The sequence below is a fragment of the Hylobates moloch genome, unplaced genomic scaffold, assembly GCF_009828535.3.
Source record: "Hylobates moloch isolate HMO894 unplaced genomic scaffold, HMol_V3 SCAFFOLD_15, whole genome shotgun sequence".
NCBI classification, from domain to species: domain Eukaryota; kingdom Metazoa; phylum Chordata; class Mammalia; order Primates; family Hylobatidae; genus Hylobates; species Hylobates moloch.
The window spans coordinates 45,245,542-45,267,316 of record NW_026652290.1 but is presented as its reverse complement, the minus strand read 5'-3'; the positions used below and the strand labels follow the sequence as shown (position 1 = coordinate 45,267,316).

The 21,775-nt window shown below is 46.4% G+C and overlaps 1 protein-coding gene across 3 annotated transcripts in view; it reads right to left on the bottom strand.

Annotated features, from left to right (window-relative positions):
- Window positions 1-233: 233 nt before the first annotated feature.
- The window catches only part of TMEM131 (transmembrane protein 131), a 251,291-nt gene continuing 229,749 nt past the window's right edge, over window positions 234-21,775 (bottom strand). For 2 of the 3 annotated variants that reach the window (XM_032178666.2, XM_032178668.2), the window contains 10 exons: window positions 19,982-20,157; window positions 16,427-16,554; window positions 10,371-10,495; window positions 10,007-10,156; window positions 5,957-6,122; window positions 4,714-4,835; window positions 4,514-4,610; window positions 3,569-3,666; window positions 2,808-2,968; window positions 234-1,276 (listed from right to left, as the gene is read on the bottom strand). In XM_032178666.2, the coding sequence (XP_032034557.1) occupies window positions 992-1,276; window positions 2,808-2,968; window positions 3,569-3,666; window positions 4,514-4,610; window positions 4,714-4,835; window positions 5,957-6,122; window positions 10,007-10,156; window positions 10,371-10,495; window positions 16,427-16,554; window positions 19,982-20,157 (1,508 nt within the window). In that variant the 3' untranslated portion in view covers window positions 234-991. The remainder of the gene's footprint in view (window positions 1,277-2,807; window positions 2,969-3,568; window positions 3,667-4,513; window positions 4,611-4,713; window positions 4,836-5,956; window positions 6,123-10,006; window positions 10,157-10,370; window positions 10,496-16,426; window positions 16,555-19,981; window positions 20,158-21,775) is intronic. The other variant, XM_032178667.2, reaches the window with a different exon arrangement.

The window sequence follows — 21,775 nt, the reverse complement described above, 5'->3', positions numbered from 1 at the left end:
GATGAATCCAAACAGGCTTTCAAGTCGTTTTCGATCAAGGACCCTCCATGATTGCCATGGGAACACACAGAACTCCATTAGACTGCAGGAAGTTCCAGCAATGAGAAAGCAAACCCTGTCTTAACCTGTCAGCTCCACAGAGTAAGGCAAGGATAAGGTGGTTTACTGTGGTGTGAGAAAATCCTAATAAATACACCTTGTGTGTAAAAAAAAACCAGAAAACAAGCCAAGGCTTTTGAAAAAAGCATCATTTATTTCAAAGTACAACACAAAGTTGTATTTTTAAGAAATACACATTCAATCTTGTATCTCAAGACTTGGCTATGTGCATTTCAGTTCATCTTTAAAATAAGTTCAGGTATACAAATGTTACATACCTCAAGTACAAACAGCACAGAAAATGCATATGGTCTCAACTGAATGTTTTTACATTCATTCACTGTTAAGTTGACTTACATTTCTGTAATCTGCTTTTAAACCAAGACAGCCTTACTTTAAAAAAATACTCTGTATTTTCAGCACGAAGTCCTCATACAGTTTTAAAATTAGATCTTGGTGCATAATATTGTGAAATTATTAAAAACCAAACTTGGTAATTTAACAAAATTGTCACATGCCAGGACTTCTGAATCAACTCAAATTATTTCCTTAGCTGTAATGTCAAATCTGTGTTCATACAGATAAATAAAGCATGGGGAAGACAGGTGGTGAAAACGCAGTAACGGGAAAGGTTCTCAGATGTACAGGTCTTATTAGAGTTTGTGGCTGAGTCCAGACTTTTCTCTAAAAGCACAACAGCAAATCTCATGTTACCATAATTGCAAGACAGATCTGAAAGAAGCGAGTGGTCTGAGCCTGCCCTGCTTGGGTCTGTTTTGCAAAGATGAGGAGGGTGCGGAGGGGCAGCTGCAGTAAGAGCCTTAAAAAGATGTCTCAGAAACTGGCACATCATGATCTAGACAAGGGCCCACTATGTTTGTTTGTTTTTTGCTTAATTCTCATGAGGAAAGTGCGAATTAGACCAAGGGTCCGAGCTTCTTCTTCCAATTGTGGGGCTCCATATCCGCCACGGGTTATAGGTCTGTCCCAAGTCGTCAGCTGGACTGGAGGTGGAGGGAGCGTGAGGAGCTGGGGAGTTTTCTGTGCCCATGAGGCCGATGCTTGCCAGCGTGTTTGCTGGAGTGGTGAAGGGAAGGGTGCTGCTAAGGTTGCTGGACCAAATGGAGCTGCTGAATGGAGTGGTGGACCACAGGCCACTGGTGTTACCGAGGACCGACTGCGACAAAACAGAAAGTGTCCAGCACTGAGCCTGGCAGGCAGAGGGTCAAGTGGGTAAGGGCAAAGGGGTAAGGGGGTAAGGCTACAGAAAAGATGAGGCTGGGGCACGCATTCCTCTTACTTTGTTTACTTTAGAACAAATGTTTTATATATAGATATGTATTTGAGCAGATGGTTCTGATTTTTTTGAGACAGGGTCTTGCTCCATCACTCAGGCTGGAGTGCAGTGGTGTGATCATGCCTCACTGCAGCCTCAAATTCCTGGGCTCAGGTGATCTTCCCACCTCAGCCTCCCAAAGTGTTGGGATTACAGGCATTAGCTACTGTGCCGGCTGGTTGTGATATTTTAAAAAAGACAGCCTGTGGACCAAATCCAGCTCTGCCTACTTTTGTAAAGAGAGTTGTATTAGAACACAGCTGCGCCCATCAGCCTGTGTACTGCAATGGCAGCGGTGAAGCACGGCCTTCAGAGCCTCAAATAGTTACTATCTAACTCATTATAGAAAGTTTGCTGACTCCCACTTTGGGAGGCCGAGGTGGGCAGATCACAAGGTCAGGAGCTCGAGACCATCCTGGCTAACACGGTGAAACCCCATCTCTACTAAAAATACAAAAAATTAGCCGGGTGTGGTGGCAGGCGCCTGTAGTCCCAGCTACTCGGGAGGCTGAGGCAGGAGAATGGCGTGAACCCAGGAGGCGGAGCTTGTAGTGAGCCAAGATCGCGCCACTGCATTCCAGCCTGGGTGACAGAGCAAGACTCCATCTCAAAAAAAAAAAAAAAAAAGTTTGCTGACTTCTCTTTTGAAGAGTGGTTAAGGTGGTTTTAAAACAGAAGGCTGAATAATTACACATGAAGACAACCTTTGGAATCTGTAAAGTTGAAATATCTATTATGAAACCTTGCATATTTAATTTCTCTGAGAACAAAGAGGCAAACACAGTGGGGTCATATTTTTCTGTCGTAATTTTGTGGAAGCATAAACCACTAATTATTTTCCTTGGCAAGAATACTCTTTTGGAGCATGATCTTTTCAGAAGACTTTAGCCAAGAAGCAAACAAATGCACTCTTGAAAATCTAAGCTAAGAGACAGGTGCTTCTCAGCAACAAAGTAAATGCAGTATCTAGCTTGCTCCTGGGTGCCCAGTGGCTGCATTGCACAGATGCTGAAGGCTTCCCTCAACCATCTGAACCTGCCATAGGCCTATGGTCACCCTTGTGGTCCATTTACAGGTTGGGAAGAGGCAGAAAATGTCCTTGATCTATTAGGAGGGACTCCAGAGACCAACCCCATAGCTGTTCAGTTGTTATTCCTAAAACTTCCTGATTGTAATGGCTCTGAAGAACATCGATCGGTCATTTTGACAGAATACGAAGACAAAGCAATGGAGACAATGAAAGTACTAACCCACCCCTCTGATGCTGCTGTTTGTTGTTTATAACTATGTCAGTGCCATCCATGTCACAGCAATGGCAGATGGCGAGTGAGTGGGCCAGGGCCAGGCCCCAGCCCCAGCCCCAAGTACTCACTGTGGCTGTGTGGGTCGGGGAGCCGGAAGTGGCTGGCCAGGAAGGACTGGGATCTGTCGCTGGCGAGTCCCAAAGGTATGAGGGGCCACTATTAAACTCGTTCCAGCTCCTCTGTGAGGCCTGATTGCACGATCGAGATAATCCGAGTTTGCTGAAAACTTCTGGAAATAAAGCAACAGTCATCAAGTCCATATTTGGTTTTGCCATGATCACTACGGCATATGGGGCTTCACTCAACGGCATACCTCCCACCACTGCTCCTGGAGCCACCACACCCACTTCACCAGCCCCACCACAGCCCAGAGGAAGTAGGGGCACGAATGTCCTCCAGAACTCAAACGCATAGTGCACGAGCTGATATGCCACCAATGACATCCAAATGCAAACATTCCCCACTCTCACATGATAGGTAATGCAAAGCTTCCATGGTGACCTCTAGTTCTGGAGAGCAAGAAGAGGACTCCTGGCATGCTCAGGGGTCCCATTTCAGACCAGAACCCTTCTGTGAAGCCCTTCAATACCCGCGATGGAACTCACACCAACTGGCACACGCACACCGTGTCGAGCCCGGTCCACTGCCCCTTTGGGCTGCTGGTGTGGGTGAGGGAGGAGGAGGGGAGGGGACCCTTCCCAGGGAGCTTCCTGCGGGGCCTCTTCCACAGTGCTGCTCTGCTGTGTTCTCCAACACACAAAACCACACCTCCTCTCCCTTCCTCTGTCCACAGGCTCATTAGTTATACATCTAGTGTTAAAACACTCACCACCAGTTAGATTAAAAGAGTTTCCAAAGGCGGAGAACGAATTGAGGGGAGTGAAGTCAGGGCTGCTTGGGTTGCTGACGGGACTCCACAAACCCGAGCTAAATGTTACAAGAGGAAAACGCAACACACAAAAATGTATAGTGGTTAGTGCAAACGGATCCATAGTGCACAGCTTCACAAACAGGAGACACTGCTTCAACGGGGGGTACTCAAATATTAAAAACAAAGACAAAAGGAAGAGCTGAACAATGGCTGCTTACCATAAGGGTTGAGTCGGAGGGAGCCTCAGAGCTCCGGATGCCCTATCACTAGCTCACAGCCTGGTTCAAACCAAGTGTTTTGCAGAGAAACAGACATTTTTTCCTTCTGTTTGCTTTTTGGTACTGGAAGATTTATTTAAAAACTATTTCAAATCTAGGACTCATTTCCTATTAGTGCAAAGTAGGTAAATTGGGGCTCTACTGTTGCTTATCTGGAAAAGTCAACCAAGGTGACTGCTGCAGGCCACCACACTCGCTGCATGAAAAACAAGCCTGGCTCAAGAAAGAGGCATGGCCAATGATTTACTATAAACTGGCTAGTATTTGCTCCAAATTTCCCCCCTCCCAAGTCACTTTTGCTCTTCTATTTTTAATGATCAGATCACATCTTACCACAGACCAGGAGATGGAGGAGAGTGAGAACAGGTGTAACATGTGTGCCTGCCGGGCCAAGACAGGCATGGGTGCCCCCTTTCTCTATCTGGACCCCCTGGGGAAGGCACCACAGCTGGCTTTCTGCTTCCACCCAGCAGACATGATTTCTTAGAGGCACTTGACCACTTCTGACAAATGCCTCCTGGTAAATTAGGGGAAGAATGCCCTGAAACCCATTTATGGATAAAAGGTGCTAACCCGATTTGAGAAGGCTTTCGTCTTTCTAGTGGTTAGTGGTGGTCTACCATACCTGTCTGACCCATCGCTGTCAGCAGGAGCGTGTGAAATGCCAAGGCTGCTGGAGAAACCTGTTTTGTTTGAAGAAACTTTAGCAAAGCCATTCCCACCTGTAACAATGGACGCTCAATCAATGGAAGGCACATTAGGACAGAGGTCATTCCACCAGGCCTGGTGCCTGGCGTGGCAGGTCTCTGAAGCAAAGGCACTGACCTGGGCTCTTGTCGTAGCCAGCTGTGACTGCAGCAAAAGTGGGGTTGCCGTTCTTGCCCGGGAGCGAGGCTGCCTTTGTCAACTTGTGTTTGCTTCCATTTGGCTGCTTTATTTTAGGGTCACTTGAAAAAGAAGCAAAGAGAGAACTCATTCCTCATCAGCAGTGCCCTGTCTCGGGGGGGTGTGGGGCTGGCAGGACTGAGCCCTGAGTGGGCTTCTCTGCAGTGGGGCAGCTCACAGAGCATCGCTCAGCCTCATGTCACATGCTCTGGGGCCTCAGACTGCTTAATCAGATAGAGATAGAGGGCTTTCTGGAGAAAGGTAAGAAAACAAAAGATCACTATGAAAGAGACCAGGGCAGGGATCACAATTTAGGGACTGGCAGAGGCTTCGATCACACTTTTGTGAAGAACGCTAGAGAGCCACTTGACAGGAAATGCAGAGGGCAGGCACCGACACCGGGAAGGGCTGGGCCTCAGGGAGTCTCCTTTCCTGCCAGGACACGGCGAGGTGCTCCTGTGGCAAGGCCCGTAAGCGAGGTGGCTCCCCCAGCCTCAGTGGTTACTGCCTCTTGGGCAATGGGGTGGAGGACCTGACCCCAGGCTGGCCGGTGATGTGATGCACAGAAACCCACGCCATGGCAAGGCACACAGTGAGAGTGCCATCCGTGACCGTCAGGCTTGCGCTACACTGTGGCAGGCGGACACGAGTGAGGCTCTGTGCCTCGGAGAACAGCATGGTTCCTGCCTCCTGTCTGTGTGGTCAGGAGGCTGCCCTCCCGGATGCACACATCCCCTACTGCAGCACCTCACCCAGCACAACAGTCTTGGACCAGATCCTGCTCTTCTAAGTCCTAAGCCAAATTGTCCAAAGGCTGAAATTAGTGTCACATAAACCCACATTCCCAACTCACAGGAATCCCCTTTAGGTCTTCATGTAAGGCTTAGTAAATGCTCATTGGCTCAATGAGAATATCACTCTGGTGAGCTAAATGGTGCATTTCTCGGTCCACGGGTGGTAAGAATGAATGGATTAGAATGGGAACCGGGTTACTGTTGGAGCTGGGCACAGCAGCAGGAAGCGGGGGGTGGACCCCAGGCAAAAGGGCCCACACAAGCCGGCAGCCATCAGAAGTAACACCAGACAGTGGTCTGTGGCCGCTAAGTGTTTCCATTTAAAGGGTGTGACATCGGGTTTTAGGCACATTTCAAGCTGAGGACCGGAAAGGAAGCAGCAGGCCTACCTGCTGGAGCTGCTGTTGACGATGCTGCTGTAGCTGCCGCGGGCCACAAAGGGGCAGGGGGCAGCCGGGGGAGACGGGGAGGCAGGTGTCGGTGAGGTCTGGTGTTGTTTTAAGAAAATGTCTGCGTTGAGGGTTTGCAGAGAAAGTTTATAAAGACTATCAGTAGCTGGAAATTAAAAACAAAAGGGCTCATTAGTGTGGTGTTTTGATTAGCACTCTTCCAAATCACTTTGAATGTTCTCTAAGACTATGCATAGCTCAAGCCCTTCTACAAAGAAAACAAATGAAAGCTCTTAGATGTGTTGTTTAATAGGTTTTAAAGAGAAAGCAGCCACATCTATCTGCACTTGGGGATTTGAGGGGAGCGAGAGCGTGCCCTGTCCCTGCTGTATTGTGTGGCGACAGTCAATGTCTTCGCTTCTCCCACTTCAGGTAGGGGAGGAGGGTCTTCCACATCCCCTGGACAGCTGAGGCCGCTGCCTGGGGACCTGGAAAATCCTCATGCCTACATGCAGGTTTACAGCTGTGGGAGGTGCAGTGTTCTGGGCTGAATCCCCAAGTTCAGTAAAGCCTCTCTGTTGGCGTGACTGGGATGTGCAGCTCTGATTCCTATTAAGCTCCTAGTATAGTCCTGTGCCCTTTAAAGTAATGTCTATACAGCTGTTTTAAAAATCGAAAACAGGCTGGGCACAGTGGCTCGGACCTGTAACCTCAGCACTTTGGGAGGCTGAGGTGGGAGGCTTGAGCCAGGAGTTTGAGGCTGCAGTGAGCTATAATCAGACCATTGCACTCAGTCTTACCCTGTCTCTAAAATTAAAACAAAAAATTTCAGTCATAAAATAACATTCTCTACTCAGTAAACGGAAATATGTATACCTTTTATCAGAAAAATGTATCATTTTGCACATTTATTGTGTGCAACTTGGTGCTGCTGTAGCTACTGCAAGAGGAAGAAGGTGAGGGGAGAGCTTGGCCCTGTGAATTCCCATCACCACAGGGCACGATCCCCAGCCCAGGCCTGGCCAGCTAGCTACCTGGCTGGCCCCTCCTGCCTTGTGAGATTTCTGCGTACCCTGAGTACCCCCTGCTCTACTTCTCCTGTCCCCTCACTGCCACACTGCAGCCGCTCTGCCTGCTGCCTCTGCTTCCCTGGTCACACCCTCTAGCACAAGCTGCTTCTCCCCCACCCCTAGGGCTCAGGGCTCAAGGCTCCCCATGTCTTGGCTAGGTCAAGGTTCCAGCACGGCCCTGCCGGGCAAAGCAGCCTTCTCTTGGAAGCCCGTGCTCTCCATTCCCCCATCCTCAGGGCCGCCTGCTACCTTCTCTCTGGCCTTCCCCAGTGCTGCTGGTGCTGGTGCCAGACTCACGGTCCTGTCTCCCACCCGCCCACTCTCACCCCTTGATGACATGGGCCCCTCCTCGCTGGCTCTGTGGATCTGCTGACCTGATGCCCATACTCAGGACATGTCTCACACTACTCTCCCGTATGAGCCCTGCTCGAATCTCTATGTCCCCTTCACGCTCCTCTGAGGCCTCCCATCTGACACCACGTCTACACTGTCGGCTTGCTATTTGTACAACTGTCCTGACCCTTCCCTAGCCACCTTCACTGGCCTCGCTCCGCCCCTGCAGTGACTCGTCCCCTCGGACAGTGCCCACACTTGGAGCAGGCTGTGCTCTGTTTTGTGTGCGCTCGATCATCCTGAGGTGCCTGTCCTGGGGAAAGGTGCGGGCAGCTCCTGTGGGTGGAATGTGTTTCACAAGGCCCAGTGCTGCAGATGCTCCCAAGACTGTGATGATGAAATGAAACAGGAAAAGCAAAGGGAAGTTAGCAAAAGCCCCTACGGAACAGTGCTTGAGGTAGGAGTGAAGGGGAGATGCAGAACAGTACAGGAGCTGCAATTAGAGAACGTTTTGATTCAAATATTAAAATTTTCCTTTGTGGCTTCTGATTTGCTTTTCCTTTTAATAACCCTTTGTATTTTTTGCCTTTTTAAATCATGAAATTATTCAAGGAGCATTTTCTGTGCAACTCACATGGTACAGATGGTATAGGGCACCATGCTAAGGGGTGCTACTTGGGATGGAGAGATCTTTACACAGAGGCTGCACAACTCCCCCCAGCGGCTACTGCCACATGCTGGCTGCACAGTCTTGGGTGGGACCAACGCTTTCACCCCAAGGAACTGCACTAAGCTTGACACTGCTAACAGCGCTCACAGAACTTCAGGTCTAAGCAAGACGAAACACCAAAAGAGGCGAAGGGATAAAAGGGGACGAGAAAGCTGGGGCAGAGTAGGAAGGTAAAAGTGATGGAGAGCATGTGGGACCGACTCTTCTGGGTTTCCTCCACCCATATTCTCTATCCAGTGGAGCTCTGCTGGAACATTTTAGTAAAGCTGTCAGTGGGGGCAGAGAGGTCACAGGGCTTGGAACCAGTGTAAGGGATTGCTTGCCTAGAAAAACACAAAACGACTGCACAGACGTGGGCTGCGGAGACAAGCTCTGCATCTCTTCCCCCAGTGCACACCGTGCAGCTCTGCCCCGAGGTGCCATACTCAGATGCACCAGCTGGCCTCTGCGGAAGCGCCAGGCAGGAAACTGAGGCCTGCGACACTGGGCCCTTCACAGTTCCTCCTTCAGAGGGCTGGCCTGCCATTTCCCACATTCCTGCCCCAAGGAGTGGCACCAAAATCTCCTGCCTGGGGTTGGGTCCTGTCATCCTTTCCCCTCCACACAGAGGGAGTGATGTCAACAAGTGGCTCAGGTGCCACCAGGTGGGGATGCTGCCAGCCAGCTTGTGGCTGTGTCTGGCTGTCCCCCGCTCTCCCGGCAGCATGATTCTGCATGCTTGTGTCGTTACGTCATCAGCATGGCTCATGTCACCTCACTGGGCCTCAGAACACCCCTGTGAAACTGGCTCCAGGGGCTGTGTTCTGTTGCTGAAAGTGGCATCTGTTTAATGGGGAACTGCCTAAATCGTGGAGTGTTAAGCCAAGAGCCAATGGCCAGCAGAAACCTCAGGGGGCGCTAGGAAGCAGAAGCATCCCACCTGGACCACCCATGGTCTTCTTCAAGATTTGTTGAGTGAAGGATTTAGGATTGTATCTCACCCCAGGCAAAAAGTAGTATTAAAAGGTGCCAGAAAGTCTCATGGCAAATAGGGCTACAGGATGTATCTCAGACAGCATCGCTTTCCAGGATGTATCTACACATTCCGGCGAGAGTGTGGACGCTCAGGCTCTCTGCCCTCATTCAGCCCAGTGAGCCTGCCCATCGTCCAACTCCTTTCACCTTCAATGACCCGACTGTTGCTCGAACCTGACTGCATCTCTGGTCTTCCTCACTTGCCCTCTGGTACACTCCAACACAGTGGTGAGTGCGGACCAATCAGTCCTAAGGCCAGGACCTCTCTTGATCCCAAATCCCTGCTGTCAGCCCCTCCCTTTTCTGGTCTCTGTTGCCCCCTATTTCAGGTCAAGTGTCTGTAGGGTAAGGATTTCTATTTTGGTTGACTGTGCCTACTGTCTTGATTTACTGCAGGCCAAACTGGAGAAACAAGGTCGAGGTAGTGAGAAAAATAATGAAACCTTCGTGTAGGTTGCTTATGTAAAAAGACATGGGTAAAGCTGACAGGAAATGGAATTCTTACAAAAACAATTACACTATAAATGAGGAACTCGTCAGGTAAAGGATTGCTGAGTCAATGCTTTTATAAGGCAAACAATTCTTTAGAAGATTAACCACTCCAAACAGACCATTCCATTTTGCACATTGGGCAGTGGTGTGCTAGTACACCAGCTCCCTGAAAAAAAAGAAAGCCCTGATGTGAATTGTTGAATGAGTCCCCTGATGTAAATAATCTTACCAGGACTGATTTCAACCTGCAGCAGTTTAGCAACTGATTAGGCTAGTTAACAATGGGCTCTTAGCTGGCAAAGCACTGCCAATGGGTATTTTAAAGCAACATGCCCCTGAAGAGTTCCATGCCCAGAGTGGGGTGGATTGTGGGTAAGTGGAGCCCTGTGGTTTCTAAACCACTATACTTACAGCTGCCGGGTTTGTGAACTGGAACGGAATCCCACTCCGGTGGAGGAGAGTCTTTTTCACCCTCTGAGCTACTGGTGTTGCCTAATTCTTGACTATTCGGGAGGAATTTTGCTAGGGCAGGTGGTCTGTTATCCACTAACTTACGTGTACCTGCACAAAAATCAGAAAAGAACATGGTTAATGGAGAATAATCCCTTTCTTTCAGGTCTATTTCAATGAACCTTCTAATGAGGACAAGAACACAGCCTTAGCCTTGCATGACTAATAACTACTGGCTGCTTACTGATAATGCACAACAATTGTTAATACAGTGCACTATGAAAAGATCCGTAAGACATGATCATAGAGAACAAATTGACAATACCTTTTGTTTTCTGGGCATTTCGTGATTTGGATCCACTTGTCATTGCAGTTGGAAGAGGAATCTTGCTTGGGAGATTTCTACGTTGCTTACTTTCCAAAGGGGGAGTATATGGTAGTTCTAATGAACTGAAAGACAAGCATGGATTGAAAATACAAATTCATTCCTTTGTTTTGGAGGACGGAAGTCATTAAGATTGTAATTCTTCTACAATACAACTGCATGCAGGAAGCTAATGTGGTTTCCTGGGGCATTATCTACCCTTGGTCCTAACTCAGGACTGGCTGCATGCCCAACACTGTAGCTAAGACTGCCCAGCATACATTCAGCACTTGCAGACTGAACCTTTGCTATTCCAAGTGCTGACAATGAACTGAGGTCCATTATTCAATAGTATGTAATGGGAGGGAGGATCTGTCTCAGACAAGGCATAGAGAGAAAGCCCTTAGCACCAACTTGCTGCTCAGGGCTGGAAGTGCAGTCATTCTGCCTGTGAGTGAGTCTCTCCCAGCATCTAGACCACCACCAGTGGGATTCCTGAACATGAAGATTTTGAAAGATCTCAGATCTATAACATTAGAGGCTCCATTATTCAAAACTGAACAAATTTTTCTCATAGAAATTATGAGGTGACCCAGAACTAAGTTCCTGATTACTACAGGGAGTGGGTTAGGATGAATTTTCTTTCTTATTCTTGAACTCAGGGTTAATCTTAGGCAAAAAATTTAAATATTATTTTTATTGATTTATTTAGAATGACATGCTTTCTGAAAGATTTTGAGGTAAGCTTAAGATAATAAGCATGTATAAATATATCTTAAGTTTCCAAAGCTCAATAAGTGAGATAGGAAAACCTGCTGGGAGACAGCAGCTGGAAAGAATGAATCTCTGAGAGAAATGAACTGGGTAGCTGGCCCATGGAAGACAGCATTGTGAGTGAAATACCTATATGGGCTACAAAGGCATTCTTTATGAAACCACATCTCTAATGCCCACCAAAACCATGTGTGGGATAGGGAGGATCTCCAGAAGGGGCTCAGCTAATGTGGTCCAAGAAGGACCTTTTCCAGCAAAGGCTGAGATGCAGCTCAGAGAGCCCAGTAGCCCCTTTGGAGAAATCTTCCAAGAATCCTCAGGGATCTCCACAGAGCTCCTGGTGACAGCTGTCAGTTCAGGGCTGAGCTGATAGCTAGCTTTTCATTACAAATCTACAAAGTCTACACAGACAGTGTAAAATGGATGCATCACCAGCATTTTCCACGTTTCAGTGTGCTTTCTGCTTCCAACCCTCAAGTGTGTGATACTACTCAGGACTCCCAGCCCCATGCTCCAAGTTCTTCATGCACCACGTTGCCTTCTGTCCTCCCAGCCCACAGGATACAGTGCATTTCAGCTAGGTTCTGGGTCAGAGGCAATCCACTGTGCTCATTCACAGGAGATTTCAAAGGTGAGAAGAGTTCCAACTTTCCAGATCTAACGGCACCATAACACCCTCGCTCCCCAACATCCTCAATGTAAAGTGTGAGCTCATAAATAAACAAATACATTTAAGAAGGCTATTTACAAACATTTTATAAGGTGGTAGGGTCAAAGGACATTTTCTTTTCATTCTTTTGTTTCACTGTATTTCACAAATTTCACATAATAAGTAGGTATTATATCTGGAATTAGTAAGAGAGCAAACCAAAAAGCCAAAGGGTTTCCGTTAGCCCAAATAAGTAGAATTTTAGATAGGATAACAAACTGAAGTGAAAAATCCACTGTTTATGGGCCAGATGATGAATGCTACATTATAATATCTTTTGTATCTCTTCCACTTCTGACAGGATTATTTAAAAACCCCATCTTCTAAAAAAACCCCAAAGGCTCCCATAGTAGACACCAGCCCTCTGGTGGTGGAGGTGGTGTGGGTGTCATCTATTTTTAAGTGTGCGTGGGTAGCTATTTATACAAAACTAAATTCTGTGCCACTGTAAAAGTAATTGGTTTTTAAGAAGAAAGGTGCCAGACAACTCCTGTTATTTTTGCTGATTCATACTTTCCTAAATTAAGCCAGATGATCTCTATCAAGAATCTCTTTTTAAGGCTTCTGAATAAAATGGGTAACAGCCAACTTAATTGAAGTGATTCTTTTTTTTTTTGAGACAGAGTCTCACTGTCGCCCAGGCTGGAGTGCAATGGCGCGATCTTGGCTCACTGCAGGCTCCGCCCCCTGGGGTTCACGCCATTCTCCTGCCTCAGCCTCCCGAGTAGCTGGGACTACAGGCGCCCACCACCTCGCCCGGCTAATTTTTTGTATTTTTAGTAGAGATGGGGTTTCACTGTGTTAGCCAGGATGGTCTCGATCTCCTGACCTCGTGATCCGCCCACCTTGGCCTCCCAAAGTGCCAGGATGAAGTGATTCTTTTTATTTTTTTGAGACAGAGTCTCACTCTGTCACCCAGGCTGGAGTGCAGTGGCATGATCTTGGCTCACTGCAACCTCTGCCTCCCAGGCTCAAGCAATTCTCCTGCCTCAGCCTCCCGAGTAGCTGGGATTACAGGTGTGTGCGCCACCATGCTTGGTTAATTTTTGTATTTTTAACAGAGATGGGGTTTCACAATGTTGGTGAGGCTGGTCTCGAAGTCCTGACCTCAGGTGATCTGCCGTCCTTGACCTCCCAAAGTGCTGGGATTACAGTGGGATTACAGGCGTGAGCCACCATGCCCAGACTGAAGTGATTCTTTTTAAAAAGGAAAAACAGAAAGGCGGTTCAGATGCCAGGCTTTATTTATTTATTTACCGACAAGGTCTCAGTCTGTTGCTCAGGCTAGAGCACAGTAGTGCAATCACGGCTCTCTGCAGTCTCTAACTCCTGGGCTCAAGCAATCCTCCTGCCTCAGCCTCCCTAGTAGTTGGGACTACAGGTGTGTGCCATCACACCTGGCTAATTTAAAAGAAAAAATTTTTGTAAGATAAGGTCTTGCTATATTGTGCAGGCTGGTCTTGAACTCCTGGGCTCGAGCAATCCTCCTGCCTTGACCTCCCAAAGTGCTGGGATTATAGATGTGAGCTACCTACCACACCTGGCTTATTTTTATATTTTCTTCCATTTTTTAATAATAGTTTTTCTTAATATTCTGAGATTTCATATTTTTATTTTTGCTTTTCACAACGTTACACCTGACTCAGGCCTGGCCTATTTTTATTCCTGTAATACACAGTACACATCTCTGTCTGGGGAGGAGAGAGGCAGAGCTGAGGACACAGCTAGGGACGTGACCAACTGTGAAGCAGGGTTTTCTCAGTGCTGACAGGTCTGGGGCTGGCGTGTGCAGTGTGGTGTTCACGGCCCTTGGCCCTGAGTTGAGCGTGTTATTTAAGCAGATTTTCAGAAATAATATGATTAATCTACTTCTTTTGCCTATTTTAGATTACATTTATGTAAACATATAATATTGATAAACAGAAAAACAAAAGGATCAGTAAATACTCAGGGTCCTAAACCAGGGATGCCCTGGGCCCTTCCTGGTTCTGCAGAAACCTTCAGCGCCTGAGATCTGATTCCCATTCCTTGGCATCTCTGACATAGACTACAGTCTTCCGGAGGTCTGCAGGCCCATTTTTATGTTGCCACAGCTGGAAAACATGGTTAGATCAGATTTCTGTTGCTGCAGCCCCACGCTCCTATTTCCTAGCAAGTGATTTTTTTGAGGTCAGCTCTTGGGAGTGTGGATGGATGGGGCTGAGCCACTCCTCTGGCTTTATCACCTCTTATAAAGCTTCCAAAAAAAAGCAATGATATATGCCTTATTAATGACATATCTTATTAAAAGATGTGTACCTGTCCTTCAGATATGTGGGATCATATATTAACACACTAAAAGGTGATAGGAATTTCAGGAATCACTAAAGCTAGGACTGGCTGTGATTCTATCTGAGTGACAGTGTTTGACATTTACTATCAGAATGCAGTGGAGTCAGAGAATGGCTCTGTTCAGAAAGCCAACCTTCTCTGATTATTAAAAAAACCAGTCTTTATTTGATTAAATGATTGATGAACTAATAAATTCTGACTCTCAATACTTTCATCCTAGAGTTCAGAAAAATAAGAGATCAGTGAGTTTAAAGAGATTAGATAAAGGAGGATAGAATAAAGGTTGCATATTGATTTCTCCAGTTACAAAAGACAGTTTCAAGCACACAGCTTGATTTGTGTTCTGGTAATGATTTATCTTTTAACTACATATTGAGAGAGCACGGGTTATTGCTGTAACTGCCCCTTGACTGGGTGGTTTAGGACTGACCACTCTAAGCTTTTTGGTTTACCAGAGAACTAAAAACCCTTGCAAAGGTAGTGACACTCAAGCGAAGTCTTTGACTAACTTTTCAAATGCAAATTTGCTGATGGTCAACTTGTAAAAAAAAAATCAGAATACGACATAAGTCCGTGGAACAGGGATGGGGGTTAGGATTAGTGTGTTCTATCTGCTTAACAATACTAAGCTCAGGCATGAGGGCTAATCAACAGGGCCAATTTGGTGACAGTCACCTACGGAATGGTATCTCTAAGATAATTCTTAGACGCACTGGTTTTAAAATTTATCATCATAGGAATTACTGCATGTCTGTCTACCTCACAAGATTTCTGCAAATGTAAAAATGAGGATTTTCATTATTTGGACTTATTAGCCTCATTTACTTTAAAATATCTGATCACTCACCTAAGCCTGAAAAAGGCCAAGAAGAAGAATCTCTAGCTAGTAGCCCAGTGTTATTCCTGTCCTGGGGTGCCAGGATATTGGTGTCTCAGGTGGATTTCTCTCAGGAGAGATACAAGTATGTGAACCTCCTCTTCAGAAGAGGTGGTCTCTTTTTCTCTCTCCCCCTCAAATGATCAACCACCTGACACCACTCTGCTTGACGTTCCTTCTACCGGGCCAGACTGCTCTCAACAAATTGTGGGACCTGGTCTCTTGAACTAACAATTTCCACAAAAGAGTCAATTTTAGGTACAAATACTTCATTACTAAGCACCACCATATACTGTATTATTTCATAAATTCAGGGACAAGGTTAAATTTTACTGCAGTAATCACTAATTTCTTACTAGCTTTTGGGTTCTACAGAACAGGACTGGCCCTGCCTGAAGCCGTATAATCTAGGGAAAGAGTCTAGGTTAGCAGTGTTTTTGCAAAACTCAAGTATGATTCCCAGGATCAGAGTAAGAATAGACCTTCCACAAATCTAAGGCCCACACTTATGATGACAGACAAGTCTTCCTTTTAAATTTACACCTAATTTATTCGACTTCCTCTATCACTTTCCACTGATCACAAACCACAAGCAGGCAGACAGCAGCTCCTGTGCTGATGACAGTTCTATACAATGAACCAGGAAAGGTATTATTGACGCACCAACACTAAAATTATCAGGTAGATGCTGAGCCAACATTTAATGAAAATGTGAAGTAACTTCAGGTAATAACCCAACAGTTCAACTCACTCATCTCCCTGGGGAAACAGCCTGCACAAGCCCTCCCTGGGGGCCACTGAATCCCATTTCATGGGGAGGAACTGGAGTTATTTAATGATAGAACTGTCTGACTGGTGACAACTGCCCTGAGCCATTTTTAAGGTAAGAATAAACTTTTCCAAGTTTTATGGCACGAACTCTAGATCCCAACTGGGTTAACAATTCAACAGACTCAGAGATCTTTTGGAGGAAAGTTATGATTGTACCTGTGGTTCAATCATCAAGGTTATCTTTGTGCAGAAGTAAAATGGATCTCAGCCTGGGACTGAATCACCAACAGAAACTTTCCTCCTAAATTTTTATAACAGATCGTGAGCTCTGCCCTCTGCACATCTGACTTGAGAAGCATATGGCTATTCCGAGTCAACAACAGTACATGTCAGATGACAGAAAAATCCCAAGAGGAATGTGACGTAGCACCTGGATTTTGCTATCAACTCCCCTAAAAGCCAACCAGCCAGCCAAATGGCCAAATCAAAATAGCACCTGGTTTTCGCCAGCAACTTCTTTATAGACCTTATTTCTCTGTACTTTATTTCTCTCACCTGGGTTTCACATCTGTTGGGATTTCTTTCTTAATATTTAAGAGTTTTTTGCTTTTTTGCTTCACTTGAGACATTTCACTTTCATGGTTTTCAGGCATGGCTTGTTTTCCCTTTTGCTTTTCTGTATCCTGTAAAAAATGGACACTTAATTGCTGAGAAGGATTAATAAAATGACTGAAATTAGTTCCATTTTAAGATATAGACACAAAATCAAAGATGTTAAAATATACACATCATATATGTAAAAACAAACTCCTTTCTTCAAATCTGTCTTCACTGTGGTTCTGTCAATTTTTCGGCCTTCTTTGTCTCGGCTGCGTGCAGTGGCTCATGCCTGTAATCCCAGCACTCTGGGAAGCAGAGGCAGGTGGATTGCCTGAGCTCAGGAGTTCAAGACCAGTCTGGGCAACATGGTAAAACCCTGTCTCTACTAAAAATACAAAAAACTAGCTGGGCGTGGTGGCGCATGCCAGTAATCCCAGCTACTCGGGAAGCTAAGGCATGAGAATCGCTTGAACTGGGGAGGCAGGGGTTGCAGTGAGCTGAGATCATGCCTCTAAACTCCAGTCTGGGCGACAGAGCGAGACACCATCTCAAAAAATAAAGTAAAATTTGTCTCGACTATGTTTTGGTGAGTTGGAGTTATAAAGAACGTCATTTTAATTTATACTCATATCCTGACTGGAGGTGGTGGTGGCAGTGGCAGTAGCAAACGGGTAGCTTCTTTTCAAGCACTGGGGAGTAAAACATTGTATTTCCTTAAAAGAAAAGTTCACTAGAGACTGCAGTATAAAGTGAAGCACTCCAGCCATGCACCCCATCCTGAGCACAACTCCCAGGACAAGAGAGCAGTGTGGCAGCACATAGGGGCCATGCTTGCGGGCCTGCGATTGTGGCAGGGTTCCGGCTGGTTTAATGCTAAGCTAACAGCTCCTCCATCAATGGCAGGGGCTATTCATCCAGTTCATCCACACACACTTACGGGTCACCCGCTTGGACGCCAGGCCATGGGATTACCAAGAGGCCCCAGTTTCTCCTCCTAAGGATGGTGAAGTCTAGCAGGAGGGAGACACATGACAGACACCAGCATGGACCTCTGCTGCAGGAATGTTACTGGCCATTGCAGTAGCACAGAAGGGCTGTCCTGCCTGCTCGAATGTGGAATCTGGACTGGGTGGCCACATCCAAGATGCATCTTAAAGCTGTGCTACCCAGCTGGCCCAGCCAGGACCAGGAAAGTACAGAACCTGCCCCATGTATTTCTGTGGCAATCTGACATCGTTGCAGCATCCGAGTGTGAGATCAGTGGACCTGTCTCCTGAACAGGGTACACAACTACTCATGTATTGTGTGTGTGGGGGTTTTTCTTTTTTCTGAGACAAGGTACTCACTCTGTCGCCCCTGGGCTCAAGCGATCCTCTCACCTCAGCCTCCTGAGTAGCTAGGACTACAGGCACATGCCACCGTGCCCAGCTAATTCTTGTATTTTTTGTAGAAATGGGGTTTCACCATGTTGCCCAGGCTGCACTCAGGTATTGCTGAACTCGCCTGGGGAGCTGCATGTGGAGTGGTCTGTGTACTAAAAGCAACCTGGTTCTTTGCCCCAGACAATCTGTAAAACACTGTGTTCACGGAAGCACTGGCGAGAACAGACGGGGAAGGACATATTCAGCAAAGGGGACAGTGATGGCTGTGGAGGGGAGCTATAAGCATATGGTGAATCAGCGTCTACCCAAGAGCTTTACAATTTATGATTACGAAGACAGCCTGGATTTTAATAAGTCACACCAGGTGAATCTATTTAACTGTCAAGAGTAAATAACCAGAGCTGAGGCTAAAACATCTCCCTGGCTCACACATCGTCTGAAACTACTTTGAGTTATTCATGAAGTCTTTCTTGAATACTTGACCCATCAGGTATTTTGTAAACCATAAGCTTTTCAAGGACAAGGACATGGCCTTTTGTCCACTGTTGTTGCCTAGCACGTGGTCTGGCATGTGGGTGCTCAATTCCTATGTGTTGACTGAATGGGTAGAACAGAATTGGAAAAGACATGCAAGAGAAAATGACCTATCAAAGTTGTGATTTAGCTGGGAAGAAAATACACATTAACTGACAAACTGAGATCAGTCGCAGAGAAATAAAAGCACACGGCCTCTATGCAGATTGCTGAGTAGGAGGAATGACAACTCGTTGGAGGGGACAGGGTAGTAACCAGACAAGGAGGCCTCATGAAGGACGTGAGTTCTGAGCTGCACAAATAGCATGGAAGGAGCTGGGAACACAGGAAGGAATGAACAGAGAGCTAAGAATGACATCAGTGGGTGAGCACAGAACACTGGCCGCTGGGGGCCACTGGAGAGGGGGCCACAAGGGGGTATGCAGGAAGAGGCCGGCAGGTGGGAAGGGAAGCAGGAGAAAGTCGTGCAGAAAGCCTGTGCTCAAAATGCCTTCCGAATGCTGATGCACAGGGTTTAAACTGCTGGGACTTTACTCAAAATTTAGCACAGGGCTTTCCGCTTCTCTGAAGTAATTTGTTGAAGTGCTATAAACTACAGAGCTCCAGAACTATTTAGGAGTGGGGCTAGGGGTAGACAGAGGACCACGGTAATGGTGAGGGAATGCAAAGGGAAAGGTGGCTGACTTGAAAGTAAGTTACATATAAATTTCATTTTAAACATTAACGCATGTGAATGACACTGCTGGAAATCTGTAAGAAGTGATTCCTTGGTCACTAGACTAAAACTAAAAAAGCAAGTCTGTTCTACAACATTAAAGGCTGTATTAGGATCAGTTTAGATTTGAAATCTATTTATCTAAAAATAAAAACAAAAGAGTGGAATTATTACCCTTTCTTGCACATCCCATACTACTCACAGTAGTAATCTGACCCCGTCACTAAGGCCCACTGGACCTGACACTTTGCACTGCTCTTCCTGCTGTGATAACAGCCCTGGGAGCTGAGGCCTCCAACGGGCGAGGCAGCTTCTTGGCGTGCTGATGTGTCCTGGCCTGGGCTCCTCGTCCCTGGGGGCCACTAAAGCCTGGGGTCTTTCCTGGGGCCACACTCCCTCCAGGGCGGTCAGCACTCTACTGCTTGGGAGTAAGCGGCCACCAAAACCCCGCTTCCAGCAGCTGCTAGGAGCAACATGACAGGAAAAACACAACCTAATTAAAATGGTAGAGTTCCTTCTCATTCTTTTGATCCTTAAAATCTGAAAGAAGTTTCATGAGGTAGAATAGTTACTATTCCAGATAGTCCCTAGCTTTCAAGCAGCGTTTCCAGTTTCTAACCATCTTACTTTATTAACATGCTTCCAACCGTTCTTCCCTGGAAGACATGGAGCCATTCATCCCCATAGCTGTGACTGTTGTCTGCAGGGGAATGACTCTGGAGGCATGCCCAGCACATGAACCATTCCTCAGTAGGTGCTCATGCTAGATTTAAACATTACTTTTGTACTAAAACCAGAGTCTATGAGATGGAAGGTCTTGTGAGCTGCAGGAGACCTCTCTTTCTCCCTTGTGTTTTGTTTTGTGAGATCAGCCCGTACCTCCTTGAGGAGCGGTTCTGTGTCGGGGTTGGAGGTCTCTGTGGTGGTGGAGGAGCTGTCATCATCAGCCAAAGAGTCCTTCAGCTCATCTTCCTGCGGCTTTCCCTTTCCCTTCTTCTCCTTTTCCTCTTGCTTCTTAGGTGGTTTCACCTTGCGCTGAAGAGGTTTTCCTTTCCCTGAGGATAAAAATTAAAGTAAAAGAACTCTTGAATTTTTTTTTTTTTTTTTTTTGAGACAATCTTGCTCTGTTGCCCAGGCTGGAGTACAGTGGCGAGATCTTGGCTCACTGCAAGCTCCGCCTCCTGGGTTCACGCCATTCTCCTGCCTCAGCCTCCTGAGTAGCTGGGACTACAGGCGCCCGCCACCACGTCCCGCTAATTTTTTGTATTTTTTAGTAGAGATGAGGTTTCACCATGTTAGCCAGAATGGTCTCGATCTCCTGACCTCGTGATCCACCTGTCTCGGCCTCCCAAAGTGCTGGGATTACAGGAGTGAGCCACCGTGCCCGGCCAGAACTCCTGATTTTTAAATAGCTAGCTTGGAAAACAAAGCAATTACAACTTTTGTTGGAAGAGGCTGGACTCTTTTCTGATTAAAAAAAGGTTTTTTCTTCTCTAATTAAAGCTTTCCAAATCCATTTGACTTTGTGATGAGAACAATTTTAAAAATCAACTTTACTGAGATACAACTTACATATAATAGAACACACCCATTTTAAGGGTATAGTTCAGTGAGTTTGGACAAACTCGGCAGTTTTAACAAATCTGTATGTCTGTCTCAGAATGTTCTTATATTCTCCAAAGGGTGATGGAGCTTTGAAAAGTAAGAGAGGTGAAAAACATCTGCTGACATCTGCTGGGAGATAGAAGCCTGATAGTGACATAAACAACGAGCCGCCCAAGTGCTTCCCTTTAGGGGTGCTAAGAGTCCCAGCAGTGTAGCCATAATGGCTGGGTTCAAACCCTGGCAGCTTTCTACAAGCTAGCTGCCTGACCATGGCCTCTCATCTGTACGATGGAGAGACAAGACCATACAGGGCTGTACTGAGGAATTACATAATCCCTGGGAACGGTAACTGGCGCATGAGTACTATGTAATGTTGTATATATATGGACAGAGAGTAAAATGGACATACAGAAAGCCAATTACTTTGAAAAATCTGGATGCCATCAAGGTAAATGAGAACCAGCCCCGAACATGTTTCCCAGCAGTGTTCTGTGTGCTGGGAACATAGTAGCAAACAACATAACCCCTGCCCTCATGGAGCTTACAATCCAGCAGGACTAGACAGAGGCAGAGAAAGCCCCAGGTTCTAGCACCTCAGATTGTGCCTGCAAAATCACCTGGGCGGGCAGGCAGGTGCAAGCTGCAGAAGCCACAGAAGCCACATTTTAACCTAGTCTGTACGGGTCATAATTTCTAATACATCTTTTCGATAATGGTGACTTAATACAACTTAATTAAAACTCCAGTGTTTTATGCCTTATCCCAGAGAATGCCACCATTAACGGGAGACTCAAACCTCAGTGTTTACAATGGGTTGGCAAACCATGGCCCATGGGCCAAATCTGGCCTGCAGTCTTGTTTTTTATGGCTTGTGAGCTAAGAATGATTTTTACATTTTTGAAGTGGTCGAAAAAAAGACACAAATAAGAAGAGGCAACAGAGATACTTTGTGGCCCATAAAGCCTCAAACATTTACTACCTGGCCCTTTACAGAAAAAGTTTGCTGAGCCTGAGCTAGAAAAAGAGTAAGTGAATCACTTAGTGATTTCCAGGAATGTCATTTCATCA